At 43.9% G+C, this 27689-nt stretch overlaps 1 protein-coding gene across 1 annotated transcript in view; it reads left to right on the forward strand.

The window, feature by feature from the left end:
- SMCHD1 (structural maintenance of chromosomes flexible hinge domain containing 1) overlaps positions 1 to 27689 on the forward strand; it is a 168505-nt gene that overhangs the window by 103453 nt on the left and 37363 nt on the right. The window contains exons 31-36 of the mRNA XM_048840395.2: positions 629 to 708; positions 3531 to 3688; positions 13838 to 13953; positions 16356 to 16417; positions 21863 to 21950; positions 22435 to 22566. Coding sequence (XP_048696352.1) covers positions 629 to 708; positions 3531 to 3688; positions 13838 to 13953; positions 16356 to 16417; positions 21863 to 21950; positions 22435 to 22566 — 636 coding nt within the window. The remainder of the gene's footprint in view (positions 1 to 628; positions 709 to 3530; positions 3689 to 13837; positions 13954 to 16355; positions 16418 to 21862; positions 21951 to 22434; positions 22567 to 27689) is intronic.

Genomic DNA, 27689 nt, shown 5'->3' on the forward strand with positions numbered 1-27689 from the left:
GTCCTTACACTTGGTTAATAGTGAATTGGTGTGGTATGCAGTTGGCAGTTTTTTGAGCACTGGTCCCTTTGTGTATTCCACTGGGCATGCACATTTATAATAGTATGTGTATATAGTATATCTATATTTCATAGCCATATATACCAATTATATCTGTAATATTCTGTATTGTAATCCTCCTCAAAAAAACTCTAAACAAATCTAGAATGGATACAAATGAAGAAAAGTGGGAGGCAGTTTGTAGAGGGTGCAAGAGACTTAAAATATAGCCCAATTAATATATTACAGAATAACTAAATTGACATCAGAATCTAGCAAAATATATAATCATAGTAAAATATATAAGCCGGTAAATTAAACCAAAATCTGCTTAGTCAGACAAGATGACTCTGAGTGTCTTAAAGACTGGTCAAGGATATTCCAGAACCTGTGAAAATCTTAAGAGTCAGGAGAGGTACAGTATAAAAAAAATTAGCTGAATTGTCAGAATACAAGGAAAAGTATTGAGTTGAAATAAAGTGTGATAGAAAAAGGGAAAACGATATTTTTGGTGTAATTTAAGACTTGTGTCTATTTCTGTGTCATTAAAAGATAAAATTTTCTTGACAACCTTCAACTCTCTTGACAGATCATTTCTTCAAGCCAACAACATAAAACAGATGAAAATGGTAGGGCTAATCTGGGAGTAATTAGTATTCATGCACCCAGGTAAGTAATGGAAATGTATAGACAAAAATTAACTTCTGAAAATACTCTTATTAGATACCTTTAAGTTAATTAGCTGCATGTTTACTAAGGTAGTTGCCAGGAGGTCATCTGGAGCAAAGTGCAAACACGTAACTTATTTACGTAACTTATTTACTCCTGGGGGAATTCTGCGCTAATGCGTGTGCGCATAATTAATGAGCCACACATACTTTTAATTTTTTTGCACAGAAAAAAGCTTCTGATGAAATGTTGCTGCAGTTCCGCCTTTTGCCCACCAAATGGCATTGTGGCGATAGGACACAGCTGCTCCCTGCAAAAAATAACTTCTGCAGTTCTGCCTTTGATCTGTGGCGATAGAACATAGCAGCAGCTCCCAGCCAGCTAGGGACAAGAAAGACCCTGCGTTCTTCGCAGCACCTGCCAGGCCACGTCAGGAGACCAGGGCTATGGGGAGACAGTGTGGGGTGCTGGGGGGGAGGACAGACTGGGGCAGGAGGTGAATGGGAGTGAAGACGCAGGGCCACATGAGCAGAGGTGGAGGGGGTGCAAAGCTACATAGGGACAGAGGGTGGCTGAGTGGGGACAGAGAGACACATGGGAACTGAGAGGGGGGACAGGGACACAAATGGATTTGAGTGGCTGGGTGGGGGCACAGAGACATGTGGGAGGGGGTACAGGGACACAGATGGGGAGTGTCTGAGGGGACACAGAGCCACATTGGGACAGGGGGAGTGGGTTTTTAAGTGTGGGTGGAGGGACGCATGGAGGTTCAGGAACACATGGGAACAGGGGCAGATGTGCCTGACTGAATGGGAGAGGCTAGGGGTCAGCCAGGGTTTGCATGGGGGAAGCTCCCTAGCAGTCCCTCCCCATCCCCCCAGAAAATCTGTTCCATACTTTTCCCTCTCATACCCAACAACCCTCCAAGTTCACACTCAATCTCCTTCCCAGCCATTTACTTCCCTCTCCCTCAGCTCCTCCGTTACCCCTGACTCCCACAAGCCTTTGCACTGCTTCTGAGGGGTGCGGGAAATACGGTTCTGTATTGTAGTTTAAATGAATTATTACTCAGAACTCTGTATTAATATGCCTAGTAATGAATCTATTTCTCAAAAAACATTTCCTGAATCTTTCTTTGTTGTCTTTATTGTTACAGACATACTTGCTGACACATATTTTGAAATAAATGACCAAAAATAATTGAAACTGGTGTGATTATATTGTTATTTTGACAAATAAAATGTGCAGAATTTTGCTGAATTTTAAAATATTGTGCCCAGAATTTTTAATTTTCTGGCACAGAATTCCCTCAGGAGTAACTTTTTGTTTGGGTTCATAGGCTAGGCTAATTGTTCAGCTTTGAGAAAGTCATTTTATAAACATTTTTTTTACAGAATGTAATAGCTTACTCCATACGTCTGCCAAGAGAAGCTGCTGCTCTTGTTTTGGGGATTTTTTTTAGACATGGAAAAAAATATATTAAAATGTACATTTTAACCACTATGTAGCACCTAGTGTAGATAGGGGTTTAACATCTTTAAAAATGTGTTACTGCCTAGGGTTAACCATACCCAACTAACATGTTAAAGTCAATAACACTTATTTTTAGGGGTGTACCAAGTGGTGTTTAAAAATATTCGGTAAAATGTTATGGTAACATGTTTTTTAAACAAATACATTTTTCCCAGTCTAGAGAAGGCCCTGGAGTAGAAAATTTAAGGAGCATTGGAATGAAAGAGAAATAGTTATAGGTCCTGTTAAGGAGCCTAGAGTTTTCCAAATATATTTCCACCACAAATTAGCTGTAATTATTTTTTTTCTTGTCTGTAAAGATTCCTGCATTCCATATAAACAGACAGAAACTAAGGGACTGAGGCCAACTTGTTTCCTTTTATAGGTGCGGTCTTGGTGACACAGGGAGCATGGTTTGAGACATTCAACCCAAGATAAACTATAACAATTTTTAATACTTCTGAGCCAACCAGGTGGCCCAGAGGAGATGTGTGGATCCAATAATTGTAGTACTCAGTAACTAAGTTATTTTTTAAGAATTTTTCCAAAGGGCCAAAGCAGCTCTATATTATGCAAAAATATGTGAGGGTGACGTAAACACACATTTTTCTGTCTTGATGCTTACAGTGTTTTATATCAGTTAATACTTTTGCATTTTTAACTTAAGATATTTTGAACAAAAATAACTTTTTAAGTTCGAAGAAAAGTGTTTGAGTCTTTCAGCATAGCTAAAAATGTAGTGTTTTAAATAAAAAAAAAAACCCTCAGATTTCTGTATTATGAAGTTAATGACCTCTTCATGGTCTAATAGTCTCAGTGTATGTTGCTAGGTGTGAGGCCTGTGTTCAGCTTCAGTCTTTGGCTAGCAAGGACTGGGAATAGTTTAGAAGACACTTCTCTCAGGTGACCTTTTAAATCACTCTCTCTCCTTCCAGTCCTAATGATCTAAACTGTGCTACAAGTCAGATCTTGAAAAGGGGATTGAGAACTGGTCAAAACGGTGGAATATTAAAGCAAAAGTAAATGCAAATAACTCTCATTAGTGCATAGTTAGTTGTGAGAACATCTTAAACTTTAGACATTTCTTGACTCGTGATATTTCTAACCTTGCATTAATATTAGGTTTTTACCTTTACTATAATTTTGATATCAATGATAGAAAGTGGGCGTGGGGAGGAGAATTTTGTAAATTCGGAAAACCAAATAAGTCACAAGTACCTTTATGAAAATTCATTTAAACATCTTTTTGAAAAACTGGTATTAGCTTATTGCATTATAACAATTTGTTATATGATTATTGTATGTTTCAGGGGAGAGCATACATTACAGCTTAAAGCCTCATACAACAGGAACACATTAGATTGCCCTATAATCAAGTTCAATGTCCTGCCTGACCCTGAGAAACCTGTGTGTATGAATGTTAAGTATGACAAAAATGCTGCTTTTGTAGCAGGAAGTACCTTCCCTGGTGAGTAGCTCTACTTAAATTAGCCTTTTTTTCTTTTTCTTTTTTTTTTCTTTTTTTTTTTGTAATTTTGGAAACCAGCCATCCAAATAAATTATGGCTTTTGATGTCTGTAAAAAGTGATTTGTGAGATTTATTTCAATGATGATCAGTATTTTCATACATCCCTTTTACCCGAAATTCCATTATACCTGACTGGCAAAAGCCTATACAATCAGCATTTTGGCTTCACCTATCGAGAAACGGGAGGCAAATATGTGAAATGATTGACAGAAGTTCCAGTTTTGCCCTTTTTGCCCAATTTTTGCCCAAAGCCTGCTAAAAGCCTGGAGGAGAAGAGATGTCTTTAGGCTACGGCTACACTATGCAGCTTTTAGCGACACAGCTGTGTCACTACAGCTGTGCCGCTAAAAGGCGCACAGTGTATCTGCTGTTTGTCAGCAGGAGAGAGCTCTCCTGCCGACAAAAAGCTTCCACCCCCACAAGCGGAAGCGGCTCTGTTGGCCAGAAAGCCCTGTTACCGACAAAGCGCTGTTTACATCGGGGCTTTTCATTTATAACACTTTTGTCCTTCAGGAGGGTGTTTTTTTTAACATCCCTGAATGACAAAAGTTTTGCCAACGAAGTGCAAGAGTAGACAAAGGTTTAGTCATCATGCCCCTCTCGGTCTTACTCCACTTTCTTTTCTTCTACCAAAAAAAAATCTAAATTAAATAGTCCTTCAACTTGTGGGCCTCTTTGCAATGTATACAGAATTGGTCTTGTGGGCTGGTTCCAGTTGTGCCCACTCTGAGGTGTTTTTCTCCGTCACTGGCTCTTTCTCTTTTCTGAAGATGTTGCTCTGTAGGCTGGGAATCCCACCTCTGCTACCATTTCTTCCCCGGGTGATGGAGGAGATTCAGTTTTTGACCTGACACTGCCCTTCTTGCATCACCATGAATGTCACAAGCTGGTAGAGTTCACCCAGATAGCAGCAGTGCAGGAGATCTGACTCCTATTTAGAGGAAGTCCAGTATTTGTCATTGTGTGGAACTCTAACCATTGATTGGTTTGCTCCACACAAGACAACAAAACTCCCCGTGGAGGTCTCCAGAAACTTCACTCTCAAAATCCTTGTGACAGATTCATTCTATCGTTGGAAAGAAAGAACTAGGAAACTGTTTCCATTTTATTCCTCATTAACCAAGGATGGCAGAAAATCAGGCTGGGCGTGGTGGAAATAATTTTACTGTCACAGTAATGCTTCACCAGGCCTTGATTTTTCTGATGTAATGAGCATGTGTGTCTTGCACCAATTGAAGCTACGCCTTCTCTTGATCCTGTTTCCCCACCCAGTTTTCTGACCCAAAGTACGTGGCACTAACAGCCTGGAGAAATTGAATAGACTTGAAAGAGAATCTGTTGGAGGACACCCCCCCATTGCTGACTGCCTGTCTAGGAGCCAATCATCCACTGTAGTTAAATATTATGACAGGTTTATTTTAGCCCATGAAAGCTTATGTCCAAATAAATTTGTTAGTCTTCAAGGTGCCACAAGGACTCCTCATTGTTTTAAATATTATGGGATCCTGCATATAGCTTCTCTTGGGCGGGATGACAAAAGGAAATATCTTTGTATAAGCACCTGTTCCCTCCAGCATGCCCTTCAGTTCCTGCTACAGGTGTTTAAAGTGACCTTTCCCAAATATACACCTCTAATCTAATCCAGGGGGAAGGGATATTTAATGCCGTCCTTGTGGAAAATGGCTGTTATGTTCCCAATACCTGTGATTGGTTTTGAATGTTGTTACGGGTATGATGGGGTAGCTTCTGAGACCTTATTTACGTGGTTCCCAAGAACTCAGCTCAACTGTTGTTGCGGTTTCTTTGTTGGCATACAGTCAAACTACCCTTGAGTTGATCAGGCTCAAATGTAGCCTGTGGGTACAGGCATTCTTTTTCTAGCCTGCTGATCCATTTACCTCCCTAATCCTATCTCCCAAGAAATGAGGCCTCACCAATGTCCAGTTACTCATGTCAAGCCAGGCCTACATGCTACAGCCTTTGAGTTTATGGCATGTTTTCCCTTTTTCATTGCTGATTTCAGTTTGCAGGGTGAGCAAGCAAAATTATTGGATTCATTCTCCTCCCTTCAGATCTGTCCAGACAGAGCCGTGTTTTCATCTTCTCCCAGATTTATTCCAGGAGTTAAGTTCAGATTTTTGGACCCTTAATCTTCTCCCAGTCAGTTACTTAGATTGCGCCTCAGTCTATAGGCACCTCAAACTTCGTCACTAGGCCATATCCTAAATAATCCTTCTTCAGATACTTGGCCTCTAGCCAGTTGTCCCTTAATTTTCATTTCCTGGATTTCAAAAATTTAACTTTGGGCCATCAGTGAGCAGTTTTTCTAGTTTTTTCCTTCTCTGGGACAAAATTTGGAGACTCTTTAAAAAGGGATGGTGGTGGAAGATCTTTCCTGAAATGGGATCACCAAGTTCCTTTCTCTCTTTCCTCTCTCCTCCCCCAGAATGGTGGAGCTAGATAATTGGAGCAAGCTAAAAGTGAAAAGTGTTTTCATTTGACAGGAGGTCCTTAAGAGCAACAGAAGGAGACCTTCTTCTTTCAGTGATGTCCCCGTGGGTGCTCTACTTTAGGTGTTTGAGCGCCCCTTTGCTTGTAATTGAGGATTTGTGGGAGCAGTGCCTGGTTGTGTCGCACATGCGCAGTCCCGGTCTTGCACCGCCTCAGGCGGTTAACTAGTGCTGTGCGACTAACGGTCCCTCAGTTCCTTCTCTACCACCTTTGGCTTGAGTCAGAGCATTCAGCAGCACCTCAGAGCTTAGTAATTTACCCCTTTTCCATTAGTTCTACTTCAAATAGATAATTTGTCTTCCTTGTTTTTCTCCCCATTTCTTTTTCTCATTAAAAAAAAAAAAAAAAAGTTTATTTCTTCCCTCAGTAGAAGTTGGGATTTCATTTAACTGGTTGAGTAGTGTGTAGTTCTCCCCTTATGGGGGAGGGGAAATACTCCCCTCAGGGGCATGCCCAGCTCACTGGGCTTTAAATGCTGCTTCACCTGCAGGCTTCCAATACTGATTTCAGATGGACACTCTATGTGTTCACCGCTTAGGCGAAGCACACATGCCTCAAAAGTGCCCACATTGTCACAAACTGACAGCCTGGACCAGGAAAGCCAGAGACTTGTGGCTTAAACTGCTGCTTATGGAGAAATCTCTCTACCTGGCGTCTGAGCCAGAAGCATGGACACCCCTGGGACACAGTTCACCAACTTCAGCCTCTGAAAGGGGCTCTTCTTTGTGACTCACGCAACCACCCTGCTAAAAAGTTGGCTAAGAAGCGTATGTTGTCCCCACCAGTTCAAGAAACAGCATCCCCCAAACTGAGAAACCTTGTCAGTACCAACAGGCACCACAGCCGAGATAACGGGACCTTCCGGTACCGTGGGGACCGTAAGAGCTAATCAGGGGTAGGCAACCTATGGCACGTGTGCCAAAGGCGGCACATGAGCTGATTTTCAGTGGCACTCACGCTGTCCGGGTCCTGGCCACCAGTCCGGGGACTCTGCATTTTAATTTAATTTTAAATGAAGCTTCTTAAACATTTTAAAAACCTTTCTTAATTTACATACAACAATAGTTTAGTTATATATTAAAGACCTATAGAAAGAGACATTCTAAAAACATTAAAATGTATTACTGGCACATGAAACCTTAAATTAGAGTGAATAAATGAAGTCTCGGCACACCACTTCTGAAAGGTTGCCGACCTCTGAGCTAAATACACCAAGAGAGCTAGCTCCAATGAAGGCACCAAGGGGAAACAGAAACCCCATGTCTCTGCACTGGCAGATCCATCCCAGCACTCGGCACCTCAAAACAACTGCAGCCTTTCCTGTCACCTCCTGTCAGTGTAGCGCAAAATTGTACCCTTACAGACGACAGCTCCACAGCAGCCAGTATCTACCGTTCCCACATCAAGGGCACCGAGGCTGTCGGCACCACAACAGTTCTTCCTTCCCAGAGACCTTATAGTATCCTCGACACCTGACTCTCCTATTCTTGGCACCAAGATCACTAGAGCACTGTCAGTACCGAGCCACTGCACTGCCATCTGCTCCCCCATTTTCAAGTGATGATGAGGAGGGAGAGACATACCCCTCACACTGCTCTTCTCCCGCTCACAAAATGATCATACTGGCCCCACCACACCAGGGGTACTATACAGGGACCAAAGAACAATAGTGTTACAGGCACCCTTGGATGGCTCCTATGCCCTTCCCTCCATCGTGGCAGTATTGGGCCCCATGGATGGCATATCCCCCACACGACCTCAAACCTCCTAGCCCACATAGGGAGGGTACATGGCAGTCACCTGTGCTGTCAGTACCAGGGCCATCTGAGCCCCCTGAAGAGATGACAAGCGAACAGGAAGAAATCTGTGAACAGGAAGTCAAACTAACAACTCATTTGTCTTTCTCTGCCCCAGATGACACCATCATGCCCCCTCCTCCTAATGCAGAGGACGACTTTAGACATTTCCAGGATCTCTATAGGAGAGTTGCAGATTCCCTTGACATCTCCCTGGAGGAAGTGCAGGAGACATGACATAAACTCGTTGACATCCTGCAAATATCAGCATCATTCAAAATCACTGAACCCATAAATGATGCAATCATGGAACCTGTCAAACACCTCTGGCAGACCCCTGCAACAGTCGCTCCAACCTGCAAGAGGTCTGACAGGAAATATTATGTCCCTGCAAAGGGAACAGAGTTTCTCTTTTCACATCCCACACCAAACTCCCTGGTAGTGGGTGCTGTTAATGAAAGGGACAGATAATTATACCCACAAAACACACCATATGACAAAGACTGGAAGAGACTTGACCTTTTTGACTAAAAAACGTATTTCTTAGTGACGCTTCACCTTAGAATGGCTAATTATGAGGCGTTATTAGCAAAATACGACCACACATATTATGGCAAACTATCAGATTTTACTGAATTTCCCCTGAGGAGAAAAAAAGCAATTTGGTGCACTCATTTCGGAGGGCCAACTGATTTCCAGGACAGCACTGCAAGCTGCCCTATACTCTGATGGTATAGCAGCATGATCTACAGCCACCTCAATCGTAATGAGAAGCGCATCCTGACTGCATCTCTCTGGCTTCCCCAAAGAAGTTCAAGCAATAGTGGAGGACCTGCCGTTCGAAGGGCCCAAACTCTTTGCAGCCAAAATGGATAAGTCTCTGCACACCCTCAAGGACTCGAGGCGACTCTGAAGTCCCTGGGTATCTATACTTCTAGGACAAAGAGAAGACAAGGAAAGTATTACAACCCACAGAGATTCCAGTCCACACCGTATGCACAGATACACAGGCAATACGAGCCACAAGCTCGGAAAGAACAGCCCCCAAGGAGATGACAACTGTCAGCTCAATCTAATATATCTCATCAACCATCTGCCAGGCAGCAAGTTTGAGATGTTGGTCGAGGGCCCGAGACCCCCACAACTTTCAGCTGAAAACTACCATCTCACAGCCATTCAAAGACCATTTAAGTTCCTACTGCCCAATCTGGCAATCCATCACTGCAGACAGATGGGTGCTGGAGATAATCAAAGTTGGATACTCCATCCCTTTTACTTCCAACCCCCCTACCCATTCTCCCTCCCCATCCCTCTTCAGGGACCCCGCTCACGAAGATCTACTGCGTCAGGAAGTAATCCACCTCATCCAGCTAGGAGCAGTAGAACTGGTACCAACAAAATACAGAGGGACAGGTTTCTACTCAAACTACTTCCTCAGACTAAATAAAACAGGAGGGTGAAGGCCCATTTTCGATCTCCAATGGCTCAACAGATTTGTCAGAAACCAACACTTCAAGATGGTGACTCTGGCAACCATTATCCCAGTGTTAGAAATAGGGGACTGGCTCGGTCCTCGACCTCCAGGATGCATACTTCTACATAATGATTCACCTATCACATTGGAAGTTTCTCCAATTCTATCTCGGACCAGATCACTTTCAATACAAGGTATTGGACTAAACCATGTTCAATCCTCCATGAATTTATGTAGTTCTTTTTTGAACCCAATTATGATCTTGGCCTTCACAACATCTTCTGGCAAGGAGTTCCACAGGTTGACTGTGCGCTGTGTGAAGAATACTTCCTTTTATTTGTTTTAAACCTGCTGCCTATTAATTTTATTTGGTGACCCCTTGTTCTTGTGTTATGAGAAGTTGTAAACAACACTTCCTTATCTACTTTCTCTACACCATTTCTTTTCCAAGCTGAAAAGTCCCAGGCTTATTAATCTCTCCTCATACGGAAGCCATTCCATACTCCTAATCATTTTTGTTGCCCTTTTCTGAACCTTTTCCAATTCCAGTATATCTTTTCTGAGATGGGGCAACCAAATCTGCACACAGTATTCAAGATGTGGGAGTACCATGGATTTATGTAGAGGCAACATGATATTTTCTGTGCTATTATCTATCCCTTTCTTAATTATTCCCAGCATTCTGTTCGCTTTTTTGACTGCCACTGCACATTGAGTGGATGTTTTCAGAGAACTATCTATGATGACTCCAAGATCTCTTTCTTGAGTGGGAACAGCTAGTTTAGACCCCATCATTTCATATGTATAGTTGGGATTATGCTTTCCAATGTGCACTACTTTGCATTTATCAACATTAAATTTCATCTGTCATTTTGTTGCCCAATCACCCAGTTTTGAGAGATCCTTTTGTAGCTCTTCGTAGTCTGCCTGGGACTTAACTATCTTGAGTAGTTCTGTATCATCTCCAAATTTTGCCACCTCACTGTTTATCCCTTTTTTCAGATCATTTATGAATATGTTGAATAGGACCGGTCCCCGAACAGACCCCTGGGGGACACCACTATTTACCTCTCTCCATTCTGAAAACTGACCATTTATACCTACCCTTTGTTTCCTATCTTTTAACCAGTTACCAGTCCATGAGAGCACCTTCCCTTTTCTCCCGTGGCATCTTACTTTGCGTAAGAGCTTTTGGTGAGGGACCTTCTCAAAGGCTTTCTGAAAATCTAGGTACACTATATCCACTGGATCCCCTTGGTCCACATGTTTGTTGACCCCCTCAAAGAATTCTAGTAGGTTGGTGAGGCATGATTTCCCTTTACTAAAACCATGTTGACTATTCCTCAACAAATTATGTTCATCTATATGTCTGACAATATTGTTCTTTATTATAGTTTCAACCAGTTTGCCTGGTGCTGAAGTCAGGCTTACAGGCCTGTAATTGCCGGGATCACATCTGGAGCCCTTTTTAAAAATTGGTGTCACATTAGCTATCCTCCAGTCTTCTGGTACAGAAGCTGATTTAAATGATAGGTTACAGACAACAGTTAGTAGATCAGCGATTTCACATTTGAGTTCCTTCAAAACTCTTGGGTGAATACCATCTGGTCCTGGTGACTTATTGCTGTTTAATTTATCAATTTGTTCCAAAACCTCCTCTAATGACACCTCAATCTGGGACAGTTCCTCAGATCTGTCACCTGAAAAGAATGGCTCAGGTTTGGGAATCTCCCTCACATCCTCAGCTGTGAAGACCGATGCAAAGAATTCATTTAGTTTCTCCGCAATGGCCTTATTGTCATTTAGTGCTTCTTTAGCTCCTCGATTGTCCAGTGGCCCCACTGGTTGTTTAGCAGGCTTCCTGCTTTTGATATACTTAAATAAAATTTGCTGTTACTTTTTGAGTAGAAGAGGCAGCTAACAGTTCCTCAAATTCTTTTTTGGCCTTCCTAATTATATTTGTACACCTCATTTGCCAGTGTTTATGCTCCTTTCTATTTTCCTTACTAGGATTTAACTTCCACTTTTTAAAGGATGCCTTTTTGCCTCTTACTGCTTCTTTTACTTTGTTTAGCCACAGTGGCTCTTTTTTGGTTCTCTTACTATGTTTTTTAATTTGGGGTATACATTTAAGTTGAGTCTCTATTATGGTGTCTTTAAAAAGTTTCCAATCAGCTTGCAGAGATTTCACTTTTGGCACTGTACCCTTTAATTTCTGTTAACTAACCTCCTCATTTTTATGTAGTTCCCCTTTCTAAAATTAAATGCTACAGTGTTGGGACGCTGTGGTGTTTTTCCTGCCACAGGGATATTAAATTTAATTATATTATGGTCACTATTACCAAGCAGTCCAGCTATATTCACCTCTTGGACCAGATTCTGTGCTCCACTTAGGACTAAATCAAGAATTGCCTCTCCTCTGGTGGATTCTAAGACCAGCTGCTCCAAGAAGCAGTCATTTAATATGTCAAGAAACTTTATCTCTGCATCCCGTCCTGAGGTGACATGTACCCAGTCAATATGGGGATAATTGAAATCCCCCATTACAGTAACTACCCACTTAACGTCCTCTTGCTTAACGTTGTTTCGATCTTAGTCCCTGCTCAATTACAGAACATGCTCCATTTAAAGTTGTGCAATGCTTCGCTATAACGTTGTTTGGCAGTCTGCTTTGTCTACAGCTGGCAGCCCCCAATCAGCTCCCCTACGCCCCCTCCCCCCACAGCACCTCCCGCCCGCTGGCAGACCCCACGGATCAGCACCCTCCCGCTTTCCTCCTGCCCGCAGCAATCAGCTGGCTTGCGGCATTCAGGAGGGAGGGGGGAGGAGTGAGGACATGGCGTGCAGTGGCCCCCTCCCTCCCCTGCTTCTTGAACACCGCAAACCAGCTGATTGCCGTGGGCAGGAGGCAGGGGAGGGACGGGGGAGGCTACCCGCCGCGTCCTCGCTCCTTCCTCTTGCCCCCTCAACATCGCAAGCCAGCTGATTGCCGCAGAGAGGGAGAGGAGCGAGGGCACGGCGCTCAGCCTCCCCCGTCCCTCCCCTGCCTCCTGCCTGCAGCAATCAGCTGGCTTGCGGTGTTCAGGAGGGAGGGGGAGCCTGCGCGCCGTGTCCTCGCTCCTTCCCCCTCTCTCCAGAATGCCGCAAGCCAGCTGATTGCCCTGGGCAGGAGGCAGTGGGGAGGAGCAAGAACACAGCATACAGAGTAAAGGGGGTCGGAGAAGAGGCGGGTTAAGGATGGAGGCTTGGGGGAAGGGGTCGAGTGGGTGGGCCGAGAGTTGAGCCCCCTGCCCCTGGTGCTTGCAGCGTAGGGGAAGCTGCCGCTGCTGCTGCGCAATGTGCTTCTCCTAGCTTACAGCACCTTCAGCCTCCTTGCCTGCCTCATTGTCTCCAGTGCCAGTGGGCTGTGCCTGTGTGGAGTAAGACGGAGGCACCTCCCAACTATACTACTGTAATGTATGGCAAAAAAAAATTTCCCTGGAATCTAACTCCCCTCCATTTACATTCATTCTTATGGGGAAATTGGATTCGCTTAACATCTTTTCACTTAAAGTTGCATTTTTCAGGAACATAACTAAGTAACTCCTCATAAGTTAAGTAACTCCTCACTGTTACTGTATTATTATTGAGTTTTTTATTTTAATAGCCTCTCTAATCTCACTGAGCATTTCACAGTCACTATCATCGTCCTGGTCAGGTGGTTGATAATATATCCCTACTGTTATATTCTTATTATTAGAGCATGGAATTTCTATCCATAGAGATTCTATGGTACAGTTTGATTCATTTACAATTTTTACTTCATTTGATTCTACGCTTTCTTTCACATATTATGCCACTCCCCCACCAGCATGACCTGTTCTGTCCTTCTGATATATTTTGTACCCTGGTATTACTGGGTCAATGGGATAATATTTAGCCCTTATTATTTTGTAGATAATGTTTGTGTAAAGTGCTCTTAAATATGTGTTTAGATTAATTGTGAAATATTCTTGGATGCCTCCTAACCAATATGTTATGCTCATACAGCATTTTGTGTTTATCTAAAATAAAACTTTTTCTCTCCAGTGTTCTGTTTTAAAGGATAATTAGTTTGCACCGCCACAATTTAAATATGGCCTAGCACTCTTTCATTCACTCTTTCATTTCCTAGGCAGACCATTTTGTGGTCTGCCTAGGAAAAATTGTGGGAGGGAGATGGAGGACAGTAATATTTTGCACGCATTATTTTTGAAGAAGTTAGACATGAGTTTCTGAATGTGAAACTGAGTCTTGAAAAATAACATTTTCATTTATTTATTTATGCAGATTTTATGGTTAGTGTAATTTCTGAAGATAACAACATTATTAAAAATATTAATCCAGGACGGATTTCTATGAAAATGTGGGAAGGACAGAGCAGTGAAAACAGAGTACCAGCAAATGTGAGTAACTGGAAAATATTATAACACATTGATCCTGTGAATATGACACAGACAACATTTTCCAGAAGGGAATTCTGTATGCTTTGTTTAGAGAAATGTCTTTTTCTGGATTGCAGCTATTAAGTGTTAATTTTACTGCATGTACAAGAAATTTATGTCCAAGCCAGCTGCTCTCCCCATTCCTTTAAACAAGACTAAGCTGAAATCCTGCCCACACTTTAGTCATTGAAAAGCTTTCCTTGCCTTTAGTGGGGCAAGAATTGTACCCTAAGCTTTTCCAGTATTATTCACAAAAACTTTGAAGGTGCTTCCCAGCCCATGCCACTAGACTAGCACCCCTCAGCAGGAATCTTTCCAGCTGGGGAAGGAAAAGGGGGAAGGGGGGAATGTCAGAAAGCTGCCTCTGTGCATGTGCCAATAAGCAGAGTTCGTCTATCAATCCAGGTTCTGGATTGGTGGGTGTACTTCTGACCGAAGCAATATGCAGTAAGAGAAATTTTATTGCTGTTTTTTTCCATCATATGCTTTAAGCTTCTGTTTGGTTGATTGCAACACTAGCTGTTCTTGTGCTTAGAAGTGAAGACAGGCTGTGGCTCTTTGTACAAAACATTTTTCTTCTTAAAGCGTATTTCCACAATTCTTTGGTAACTTTCCTTGGCATACTAAGGAACAGTGCTGTGTTCACGTATGGATTAGTTCAGTCATCTCTATTATGCAGGGACTGAGAATACCAAAATAGCTTCTGAATTACAAATTCTTTTAGAAAACTGCTATGCTCAGTTTTCTTAATTTAAAAAACTTATTTAATGGGAACAGCTTTTAAATTTTATAACAAACATACAATTTTTAACTGATGTTTACTAGGGATGTAAATAGCATGTAAAAATCCTACCCATATAGCTGATTAAAATTCTATCGGTTAAACGTTTTACTGGAGAACTGGGGGGATCCCAGCTGCTGGCCCCAAGCCCAGGGATCCCTGCTGCCACCGGCGTCCCTGTGCCAGCCCCACGGGACGGCAGCTGGGACCTCGGGTGTTTGGGGTGGCAGCAGAACTGTAACCGATAAGCATCAAGCTTATCAGTTAACCAGTTAAACTTTTACATCCCTAATGTTTATGATGAGATAACTGGCTCTGTGGATGAGGGGAAGGCGGTAGACGTGTTATTCCTTGACTTTAGCAAAGCTTTTGACATGGTCTCCCACAGTATTCTTGCCCGCAAAAAATAAAGAAGTATGGGCTGGATGAATGGACTATAAGCTGGCTAGATTGTCTGGCTCAATGGGTAGTGATCAACGACTCCATCTCTAGTTGGCAGCCAGTATCAAGCGGAGTGCCCCAAAGGTCGGTCCTGGGGCCGGTTTTGTTCAATATCTTCATTAATGATCTGGAGGGTGGCGTGGATTTGCAACCTCAGCAAGTTTGCAGATGACACTAAACTGGGAGGAGAGGTAGATACGCTGGAGGGTAGGGATAGGATACAGAGGGACCTAGACAAATTGGAGGATCGGGCCAAAAGAAATCTGATGAGGTTGAACAAGGACAAGTGCAGAGTCCTACACTTAGGACGGAAGAATCCCATGCACCGCTACAGACTAGGGACCGATTGGCTAGGCAGCAGTCCTACAGAAAAGGACCTAGGAGTTACAGTGGACGAGAAGCTGGATATGAGTCAACAGTGTGCCGTTGTTGCCAAGAAGGCCAATGGCATTTTGGGCTGTATAAGTAGGGGCATTACCAGGAGATCAAGGGACGTGATCGTTCCCCTGTATTTGACATTGGTGAGGCCTCATCTGGAGTATTGTGTCCAGTTTTGGGCCCCACTCTACAAGAAGGATGTGAAAAAATTGGAAAGCGTCCAGTGGAGGGCAACAAAAATGATTAGAGGACTGGAACACATGACTTATGAGGAGAGGCTGAGGGAACTGGGATTGTTTAGTCTGCGGAAGAGAAGAATGAGGGGGGATTTGGTAGCTGCTTTGAACTTCCTGAAAGGGGGTTCCAAAGAGGGTGGATCTAGACTGTTCTCAGTGGTAGCAGAAGACAGAACAAGGAGTAATGGGCTCAAGTTGCTGTGGAGGAGGTTTAGGTTGAATATTAGGAAAAACCTTTTCACTAGGAGGGTGGTGAAGCACTGGAATGCGTTACCTATGGAGGTGGTGGAATCTCCTTCCTTAGAAGTTTTTAAGGTCAGGCTTGACAAAGCCCTGGCTGGGATGATTTAGTTGGGGATTGGTCCTGCTTTGAGCAGGGGGTTGGACTAGATGACCTCCTGAGGTCCCTTCCAACCCTGATATTCTATGATTCTATGGTTTAGTAAGACTTGATAGTACGTTACATATGAAGTGCTTTAAAAATTTGTATCTGTTACATTTACCTTTTTAAATCCTGTTCTTTTCAGGTTACAACTCTTGGCTGTAGTAAAGTCAAGGATGGCAAAGATGAGGGCTTCTTTTACTTCAGGTTTGAGCAAACTCATTTTATAATTAGAGTTCATAATAGAGTAAGCATTAACAATATAGCTGTTGGAGAAATGCTTTAATTTCAACATCATTGATGAGAAACTGGTATATTCTCATGTATTGGCATGATATGCATATGGAATGGATTCCTTCACAAGAAATAAACCCTGTTCTTTTGGGATGTGAACATTTTACATATAATTTGTCAACATATTTAGAGATAGTTGTGGGGTAATGCATCCCTCATTTTGAGGCTACCTTCCCTGTCTATAATTTGGCATTTATTTGGGGTGAAGGAAAAGGATACTTTTCACTCATGCCTTCTCCTCTGTCCACAATCAGTGGCGGAGATGCTCTATTTTCTGCCTCGTAAGTTATCCATTAGTTCACAGTACTGGGTTATCTCCTTTCTCTGCAGTAGAACCACAGTTATCAACCTGTCAGCTCGCCCACATCTTTTCCTTATGTGTCACAGATGTCCTGCCTGTAATGGCAGGACCAGACAGCAGCAGAAGGTGCTCCCTTTCTCTGGAGCAGATTTTATCAAGTGAGCAAGTGTCATGCAAAAAGCGGGTACCTCAGGAGTGCTCGAAAAGTAACTTAAATAAGTGCGAAGCAGTCTGAGGAAGCAAATAGGAATCCTGTCAGAGTGCCAGGATCCTGTAGTGCACTCTTCCCACAACTAACAGGATTCTTCATAGTGCCCCTACTTGGATGACCTTTTCACACAAGCGTCTTTCCACCTAAATGCAGCTAACGGGAGCACATCTGAAGTGTGCATGATCACTTGGGTGGTAACTGTTCACAAAGAAATGATAAGAACAAAAGGCTAAGAAGCCTAAAAATGGTAAGTCCAAAGATTGTTGTTCAACCTCTCCCATTCTCAGCAGCTCTGCCCTTGAAGAAAGCAAACTGTGTCTGACTATGACGAGTCAGAATCAGATTCTCAAGAATGGTTCTTTACACCACAGTTTTGATATTCTTGATATTAAGCCTGGTAACATGGAGGAAAAAGGACCTAAAACTAAGGCAAAGTCCTTCTCCTTTGAGATTATTGTAAGATCTGAATGAGAACTTGCAGATAAAGCAAAGAGGATTTATGATGAAGTTTTACAACTAACAGGAACCAAAAGTCTCCCTAACTCGGATACCCAAGGCTGATGAAGCAGTAGCCTCACTAACAGAAGATATGGTTACTCCTTTGTGGAGAGAGACTTCTTTTCCCAAAGATACCATAGATAAAATGATGGAGAGTATCTTTTACAAGGATTTCAAAGCTTCTTCAACAGCCATACAGATATACTTTGCAAGAGCCAGAATGGCTAAATGTGGTGATCTGAAGAAAACGGATCTTTTTAACTAGGATAAGTTTTTTGTCTTTTGATAAAGAAAATGTACCTCTGTGGCCTTAGATTCTTTTATGGTAACTGAGGTTTAGGGCAAAAGCAGACACTAAGGTGTCAATAACTATTCTGATGCTCTGTATCTAAATTTGGAATACTAAGTAGTAGCTGACAACAAAACAAAAAGAATCCAAACCCTAAAATCTTGCTTCCAAACACTACTAAGTATTAGAATTAGACTATAAGGCCTATTACAGATCCAAGCAGTTCTTTTGTTCCTACCAAAACCAAATATACTCAAGAGAATTTTCCCCCCAGGAGCGGAGGCTCCAGAGGGAGACCTAGGCAGCCCTCTTTTTCCTCATTCATTTCCATCCTACCAAACCCCACATTGACACAGACTGTGCTTCCATGCAAGTTTATCTGAGGAAGGCAAGAGAGTGTCTCACCCATTCTAATTGCTCATAGAAGAGTCAGTATTGGGCAAAGGTTCTGGAGATGTCTCTTGTGTGCATCCATGTTGCATTCAGATATTTTCTTTCTCCATTCTTCATAGTGCCCCTGACTTCTCTCAACAAAATAAATGTTAAGTATCAGAGGGGTAGCCATGTTAGTCTGGATCTGTAAAAGTGGCAAAGAGTCCTGAGGCACCTTATAGACTAAAAGACGTATGGGAGCATAAGCTTTCATGAGTGAATACCCACTTCGTCGGATGCATGTAGTGGAAATTTCCAGAGGCAGGTATAAATATGCAAGCAAGAATCAGGCTAGGGATAACGAGGTTAGCTCAATCAGGGAGGATGAAGCCCTCTTCTAGCAGCTGAGGTGTGAACACCAAGGGAGGAGAAACTGCTTTTGTAGTTGGGTAGCCATTCACAGTCTTTGTTTAATCCTGAGCTGATGGTGTCAAATTTGCAAATGAACTGAAGCTCAGCAGTTTCTCTTTGAAGTCTGGTCCTGAAGTTTTTTTGCTGCAGGATGGCTACCTTTAAATCTGCTACTGTGCGTCCAGGGAGATTGAAGTGTTCTCCTACAGGTTTTTGTACATTGCCATTCCTAGTATCTGATTTGTGTCCATTTATCCTTTTATGTAGGGACTGTCCAGTTTGGCCGATGTATAGAGCAGAGGGGCATTGCTGGCACATGATGGTGTAGGTTACATTGGTGGACGTGCAGGTGAATGAACCGGTGATGGTGTGGTTGATCTGGTTAGGTCCTGTGATGGTGTCGCTGGTGTAGATACATGGGCAGAGTTGGCATCGAGGTTTGTTGCATGGATTGGTTCCTGAGTTAGTTACTATGGTGCGGTGTGTCGTTGGTGAGAATATGCTTCAGGTTGGCGGGTTGTCTGTGGGCTAGGGCTGGGCTGCCTCACAAGGCCTGTGAAAGTGAGGGATCATTGTCCAGGATGGGTTGTAGATCACTGATGATGCGTTGGAGAGGTTTTAGCTGAAGACTGTATGTGATGGCCAGTGGAGTTCTGTTGGTTTCTTTCTTGGGCTTGTCTCGCAGCAGGAGGCTTCTGGGTACATGTCTGGCTCTGTTGATCTGTTTCCTTATTTCCTCTTGCGGCTATCGTAGTTTTGAGAATGCTTGGTGAAGATCTTGTAGGTGTTGGTCTCTGTCTGAGGGGTTGGAGCAAGTGCGGTTGTACCTCAGCGCTTGGCTGTAGACAATGGATCTTGTGGTGTGTCCAGGATGGAAGCTGGAGGCATGAAGTCAGGCATAGCGGTCGGTGGGTTTTCAGTATAGGGTGGTGTTAACGTGACCGTCACTTATTTGCACCGTGGTGTCCAGGAGGTGGACCTCCTCTTTAGATTGGTCCAGGCTGAGGTTGATGGTGGGGTGGAAGCTGTTGAAATCGAGGTGGAATTCTTCCAGGATTTCCTTCCCAGGGGTCCAGATGATGATGTCATCAATGTAGCATAGGTAGAGAAGGGGTGTGAGTGGATGAGAGCTGAGGAAGTGTTGTTCCAGGTCAGCCATAAAAATGTTGGCATATTGTGGGGCCATGCGGGTGCCCATAGCGGTGCCACTGATCTGGAGGTATATATTGTCACTAAATTTGAAATAATTGTGCATGAGGATAAAGTCACAGAGCTCAGCAACCAGTTGTGCTGTGGCATCATCAGGGATACTGTTCCTGACAGCTTGTATTCCATCTGTGTGTGGGATGTTTGTGTATAGAGCCTCTACATCCATGGTGGCGAGGATTGTGTTTTCTGGAAGATCAACAATGCATTGTTGTTTTCTCAGGAAATCAGTGGTGTCGCGGAGATAGCTGGGAGTGCTGGTGGCGTAGGGTCTGAGTAGAGAGTCCACATATCCGGAAAGTCCTTCTGACAAAGTGGGTATTCACCCACGAAAGCTTATGCTCCAATACGTCTGTTAGTCTGTAAGGTGCCCCAGGACTCTGTCGCTTTTACAGATCCAGACTAACATGGCTACTACTCTGATACCTGACACCATGCAAGGCACCTTCTACACATCTCAAGAAATAATCCTACCATCCTTTTGTTCACCCCCAAAGTACAATAAAAACATTGTGGCACATTCTAGACATGTGCAGATCACGAAGAATCTACTTGAAATTAAGTATTCCAGGAAATCGTATTTCTTTTCCTATGAAATGAAGAGGAGACCGTATCCAAATAATCATTAGCAAGATAGCTAAAACATTGAATAGTGGAAGCTTCAAATAGAAGGCTTCAAATCAATCAATTCAAGAGGGCATCGTAGATCACTGTACCAGTGTCCAAATCATGAGTGGAGACTGCTTGCATCTCCGGATCAGATTTGTTAGTAACAATGTGTCATTATAGACCATGTTCTTTAAGTGCAACAAACTAGACACTCTTCCATGTGCTGTAAGTGGTACCCCGTGTTAGGCCAAATTCCTGTTCTAACTTTCCCTCAGTTTTGATTCTGATATTACTCATTTTTGCATACTGCAAACTAGTGATGATGATATGAGGCAGAACGTAAATTTTTATTTCCTGTTTATCGTCTTTCTGTGATTAAGTTCTACACAAGTCCAAACCATCCACCTTTATAAATTGTAAATTTAATAATTGAATCTGGATTTCTATTGAAGTTGAAAGAATCGTATTAAGTGTTCAATGAAAGTTAGGGTTTTTTGTACACATACGTTTTCTTATATATTATTCCAATGCCTTTGGGAGAATTCATCTAAATAGTACAGGAAGGAGTTGTGATCAGGCTGACAAATTTCTAAATAGCGTGGATTACCCACAGATTCATTGCAGAGAGGAGAAAGACCAATTCTGTAAACTCGTGGAGAGGCTAATCCCAGAGAGCCATATTGTGACACTGGTGTGCAGGAGTAAGATTTATCCTCTGTCTTTGTCACTTGTTAATGATCTCTGTGGGCTAGATTGAGCTGCAAGGCTTGGCAGTGAGTAAAGAGTGGCACATTCCTGTGCCACTCCAGATAGACACTTGTGATTCGGTACTGCCATTCCTTCTTCCTTGATCTTCATGCTACTGCTGTTGCCATTTTAAGTAGCAGCAGCCTATTGTTGTTTGTTTACAGTGTGATAGCTCCTGAAATATGCTAAGCATTTCAAGACACACAAGACATATATTTCTGGCTCAAGTGTGTACAGTCTTCTGAGTTGGTATTGCTACTAGCCCCACCCCCAGCTGATATATGAAGCAACCTGTGCAAGAAAGCAGGGCTTTTTGCTTATGAAATGGCAGCAGAAAAAGAGGAAATTAATCCAAGTGAAAGTAAATAAAGTAGTCCAAACCAATTTAAAAAATGTTCATCCATTCCATTATTAAATATAACTGATAACTTTCTAGGAAGTAGTTTAAAATGATGTGAATAAAATTATGGTTGTGACACAAGCTAACAGAACCCAGGAAATTCAGTGCCATTATGCAGTGAGGGGGGTACTTCCTCAGACAGGTTATCACAGGTTTTGTTCATAAAGTTGGGTAAAGAATGGAAGGATCCTTATGGAAAGTAAAGTACCCCATCAGTTTACAGTAAGTGGTTAACAGGAATAGATAAAGATTTGATTTGCTGACCTTATTTGTAATGTCAACATTAAGATCACTATTTTTTTTAATTAACTTAGGGATAAAATGGTTCCAGAGAGAGTGGGAACTTACAGCATCCAGTTTGCTTTTGCGATTGATAAGACAAATATACTCAGCAGTGAACAGGTTTGCTTCTGTGATGAATTATATATAGTTAGGTATATATATAGTAGGAAATAAAGTATGTGTATTCTTTACAGTAAATGAAAGATGACTGATTTTAATAACATTTGAATTACTATTACAATTGGCTGATTTCAAAATCCATAACTTTATTTTTGGTAAGAACAGACCTTGAACAGTTATTTTCAAATCATGTTTTTATTGGCCTTTTAAGTAGACAGACATCTGCTGATAGACTTTTTTCATTTTGATCTGTTGTGTCTTCATAAATACCTCCTGACTATTTTTGTTAAAATATAAAATATAACATTTTTTTAAACTGTGTAATTTGTAAACTAGTAATACTTGTTATGGCCCTTTGAGTTGATGATTAAGTTTTAAGAACATATTTTAGCCTGTACATTGTATTTGTTTCAGTATTGTTGGGCAGCCTACATATTATAGATGAAATTTCAGTTAACTGTGTTGTTCCTCTTACTTTCTTAAGATTATAATTGAAGTGGTACCTAATGATCCAGTGCAGTTGCTACCAGAATCTCCACCAGCTACTCCTGTAGTTTCAAATGTTCGAACTGTTGCCAGCCGGACTCTGATCAAGGATTTATGGCTCCATATAAAGGTAATGTTGTTTTGCTGCAAAGCAGTAGTTGGAGCAATAAATAAAGGATAGTTAAAAATGTGATGTATTTTGCTCATAAAAATTATCATTACCTTTAACTGTAAAATGTTGGATAAGTAGATCAATATCATTGGATGCAGCTGTTCAAAACTCAGAACTGTTTAAAAAACATTTTTAAAAAAAACTTGCTGTCTACATTACAAAATAAAAAATTGGGTTGCTTTTTTTTCCAAAAAGTATGAACATAGAAATTACATTACATGCTGTTATTTCCTTTACTATTTCTGTAGACTTGAATTTGTAAGTTGTTGACAACAGGTGGTGCTACTACCCCTGAAACGGATCTTTACTGGCTCCCAGTGGAGCAGATTACTGTCATACCAGTGAACAAGGTCCACAGCAATTATCTTCAATACACAGTAGTTTATTGAGAAAGAATTACACAAGCGGTAAAGGGTTACATCAAGCACATAATTTCTATGTTAGACATTAAGAGCTATACATTAAGACCTGTACATTCCTCTTAATGAGTGTCTCTTTTACAAACATGCCTCGTGCTAGTCTCATGCAGTTCCTGCTTGGCAAACGGAGAAGGCGGTTACCAATTTTATAGATGGCTTCTTCCTTCCAGGTCTGTTCTTCTCAGCCCTCCGATCTGTCTGAGATTCCCTCAAGACAAGGCCTTGGCTGCCTTGAGACCCCTCTAGTTCACAGTCGTACTCGAGCCTAACAGCTTTGCTTCTTCAAGTGTCAGTTAAGGAATCCCAGTCACAGTAATTTACTTTGCTTGATTCTTATACACTTTTTCCTCAAAGGAGTCACATGTCTTAAAAGCATTCCCAGTGGGCGTGTGGTTATTAATTTAGTATTTTAGAAGGAGCTAGGGGGATGGTACCGAACGAAACTCCTCAATCATTCACTCTGGCTCTCTGCATGGTGTCCTTGCTGTAAGGTCACTATAACCAGGTCAACCTGTGCTCCATGCTGGAACTTTATACATGTGATAATTACTTTTGCATGGGCCCATATTTGCAAACAAATAGGTTCAATATCGATTTCACACGCAGACTTTGCTAGTCCTTTATCAAATCTGCTTCTGTTTAAAGGGGACCCTCCTCCCAGGATCCTCTGCAGCCCTTCAGCCATGTCAAGTTATGTTCACACCATTCATTCAGTATGTCCACACTAATTTGGCACCATCCCAACATAGGTCTTCTACTTTTATTCCTTTATATTCAAGATGGTGAGAAACTCGCACCTTAAACTGTTAATCCTACAAGTTACTCTGGTGTAGAGTGTAACTCTGAAAGTAAGCCACATGCTCTAGATGGTGCACTCACACCCCTCTTCTCCCGCTACCCCCCCAAAAAAGAAAAGAGAACCAGATTATTACAAGAGCCACAGAAGGTGAGCTCTTCCATGATTGCTCTTTGTTCTGCTGGGGGAAAGATTTGAACATCTTATCATTCCCTCGCATCAGCCAAGACACACTTGGAGAGATCTTAACAAGGATGGATCAGTCCTTGGAATTCTGAAAAAAACAGATTGTCCTTGCCGATCAAGGACTCACAGGATGGAAGTCTAGAAATCTTCCTGAACCTACAGATGAAGTCCAATTCTAAAGGAAAAAAAACATGAGTCCCATCCCAGCTTCTTAAGAGGGTTAATCGTGTTACTTGGCAACTTTGACTCCTTCTGAAGAAAAATCTAAAGAGCTCTTTTAGAGATGTTCCCTTTCATTTCCTCTCCAATTAAGTCAAGTTGTGAAGAGTGTACCATCGCCTTCCTCCTTCCCTCCTCCCTTGCAGGAAAAATCCAAAATGGAATAACTAGAAAAGTCAATCCTCTGGGAATCACAAGTCACCACCCTCTTGTCCTCTTCCCTGTCCCCCCCACCCCGCCCAAATCTTCCAACCCCCCCACAAGGACAAGAGAACCAAGAAGACTGAAAAATAAAATCAGGAAAAAAAGCCAGAAATCACCACAGATTTTCATCTCCTTCAATAAGTTCTAGTTCTTCTTCGAGTGCTTGTTCACATCCATTCCACATTAGGTGTGCACGTGTTGCGTGCACGAGCGTCGGAAACTTTTCCCCTTAGCGGCTCTTATCAGGCTAGTGAGGCCCCCCCGACTGGCGCCACTGTACCGTGCATATATACCCCTGCTGCCCAACCCCCTCCAGTTCCTTCTTACTGTCTGTGATGGCGCTGGAACAACCTCTCTCTCTTGTATGAGAGCAGTCCCTTAGCCTTTCTCTTGTAGATAAAAAGGGTTTTTTTCTCTCTCTCCTGCTGGTAATAGCTCACCTTACCTTATAGCTCTCGTTACAGTGTGTATGGTAACACTCATTGTTTCATGTTCTCTGTGTATATAAAATCTCCCCACCATATTTTCCACTGCATGCATCCGATGAAGTGAGTTGTAGCTCACGAAAGCTTATGCTCAAATAAATTTGTTAGCCTCTAAGGTTCCACAAGTACTCCTGTTCTTTTTGCGGATACAGACTAACACGGCTGCTACTCTGAAATCTGTTGTCAGTTAGTTACCATACACTTTGTTGTGGACACTTAAGTGATTAGGTGCTTGGAGGCTTCCAACACCCGCCGCGGGCCCACGGGTTTAAGGCTTGTGCCACATGCCGCAAGCCTATGCTAGTTAGTGACCCCCATCGGCTCGTGTCTAGGGGAAGAACATCAGACTGAGCGGTGTAAGATTTGCAAGGCGTTCAAGTCAAGAACAAAAAAAGAAAAAGACTTCCGTTTAAAGCAGTTGTTGATGGAAGCCACATTACAGCCACCAGGCCCGGAGTGCCCAACACCGGCTCCAGCTTCCTCAGTATATAGTGCCCCCAGAGCCATCAGGAGACCCGGCACCGGCTAAACACCGAAAGCTGTCGGCCCCACAGCACCAGACTAGGTCCCGGCACCGCTCATCCTTCCCAGTGCGGCCCATGGTGCAGCCAAAAGGAAGGCACGGACGTTCCCCGCAGAGGAGACCGGCGCCTTCCAAGGCCCCGAGCGCTGATAAGAGTGGAAAGGCCACTGTACCGGCGCCGGCACTGGCAGCTCCAGCGCCACAAGTCCCACCGAGCCCAGGCCTAAGTGAGCTCAGTGCGGACGATGGGCTCGAGAACTTAATGGATCAGCCTTCCACGCCTGGCACCTTTGAGGCGGCAAAGGACCACATTGAGCTGTCGGCGACGAGCCCCCTCCCATACAGGGAGAATCCTCCGGCACCCATGCCACGGGTGCCGTCGAGGGGTAAGCTGGCAGTGGTGTGCCGTTCGAGGACACCGTCCCAGCACCGCTCCTGGAGTTGGTCCCGGTCAAGCTCCACGTCTGTGGACTCCCAGTTACCTGCGGCTCAGAAGGAAGTCGCGGTACTGGGAGTGGATCGGCACGAGGAATTAACGGACGAGGTACGATCCCCAGCACCGATTAGAGACCGGCACCGGGAGGAGTCGAGACGGCCCTCGCTGGAGGACTCCCGCAGGTGCCGATCCCAGTCCCGAGAACGCCGGTCCCAGTCCAGATCCCGTTCCCAGGGATATCGGTACCAGTCTCGCTCCCATTCCGTTAGGAGCCACTCATCAACCTCCCGCCGGCACAGATCGTCGGCACCGCTGTGGCCTTCGTGGTTGGTGTCACCGCAGTCCGGCGCCAACTCCGGCTGTTACAGTCACTTGCACCATTCTCTGGACAGCAAGGACCCTCAGATGGGATGGCACCCCCAATGGGGGCTGCCAGGTCATTGGCCCTTCTGTACTCCTTGGGCCTATCAACAGCACCAAGGGGCCCCATCCAGGGCGAGCTACTCGGTGCAGCGATCCTGGTCCCCACACCGACGCCTGACAGCGCCGGAAGCCACATTATCTGGGCCTCCAGCGTCCCCCAGGGGAAACCAGAGAGAACAGCACCGAGTGCGGTGCGTCCTGAAGTCTCCCGCCCCAGCACGAGTCGGAGGCCCCTCCCGCGGGTGAAGGGGAGCAGGAAGACCAGCCAGAGGGGGCTGAGCAGCTGCTAACCTCTTCGTCATCCCTGGATGAGGTGGTGGCGGGAACAGTGGTGTCCAACCTCCACCCATAGACCACAGAGCCCACCAGGAGCTACTGCGTAGGGTTGCCCAGAACTTGGGGCTGCAGGTCGAGGAGACGGTTGAGCAGGAGAACCCCATGGTGGACATTTTGAGCCCCGAAGGTCCATCTAGAATAGCGCTTCCACTCATTAAGACCATCCAATCAAATTATAAGACTATATGGCAGACCCTGGCCTCCAGCGCTCCAACGGCCAAGAGTGTGGAACGCAAGTACTTTGCCCCATCAAAGGGCTGCGAATTCCTATTTTGCCACCCAAGTCCGTGCTCCCTGGTGGTCTCGGCGGTGAACAAAAAGGAGCGCCATGGTCAACAGGCACCGGCACCTAAGGACAAGGAGGCAAAACACCTGGACCTTTTTGACAGAAAGGTGTACTCATCGGGGGGCCTTCAGCTGAGGATTGCTAACCAGCAGGCCATCCTCAACAGGCATAATTTTAATTCCTGGGCAACGGTGGGGAAGTTTAAGGACAACCTCCTGCAAGGTTCCCAACGAGTTTACGGCCCTGGTGGATGAGGGTAAGGCAGTGGCTAATACCTCTCTCCAGGCCTCCCTGGTTTCAGCAGACGTGGCGGCCAGAACAGTCGCATCGGGGGTGGTCATGAGATGCTCGGCATGACTGCAGGAATCAGGCCTGCCGCCTGAGGTCCAGAGTACACTCCAGGACCTCCCCTTTGAAGGGTCTGGGCTCTTTTCGCACCAGACAGATGCAAGGCTGCATAGCCTCAAGGACTCGAGGGCTACACTTAAGTCGCTGGGTATGCACACCCCGGTGATGCAGAGGAAGCCCTTTAAGCCGCAGCCTCTCCCTCAGCATCAGCACCAGCCTCATCACAGGCACGAGCCTTACCATAGGCGAGGCAGGGATAATAGGTGACGGCGCAATAATAACAATAATAGTGCGCCGGGCCAGAACCAAGGTCAGCACAAATCCCAGCCGGACACTAAGCCAGGCTTTTGAAGGTGCACTCGAGGACAGCGAACCAGACCAGTCACCGGATCTGTCCCCTTGTTTCCTGAACCGCCTGGC

The sequence above is a fragment of the Caretta caretta genome, chromosome 2, assembly GCF_965140235.1.
Source record: "Caretta caretta isolate rCarCar2 chromosome 2, rCarCar1.hap1, whole genome shotgun sequence".
NCBI classification, from domain to species: domain Eukaryota; kingdom Metazoa; phylum Chordata; order Testudines; family Cheloniidae; genus Caretta; species Caretta caretta.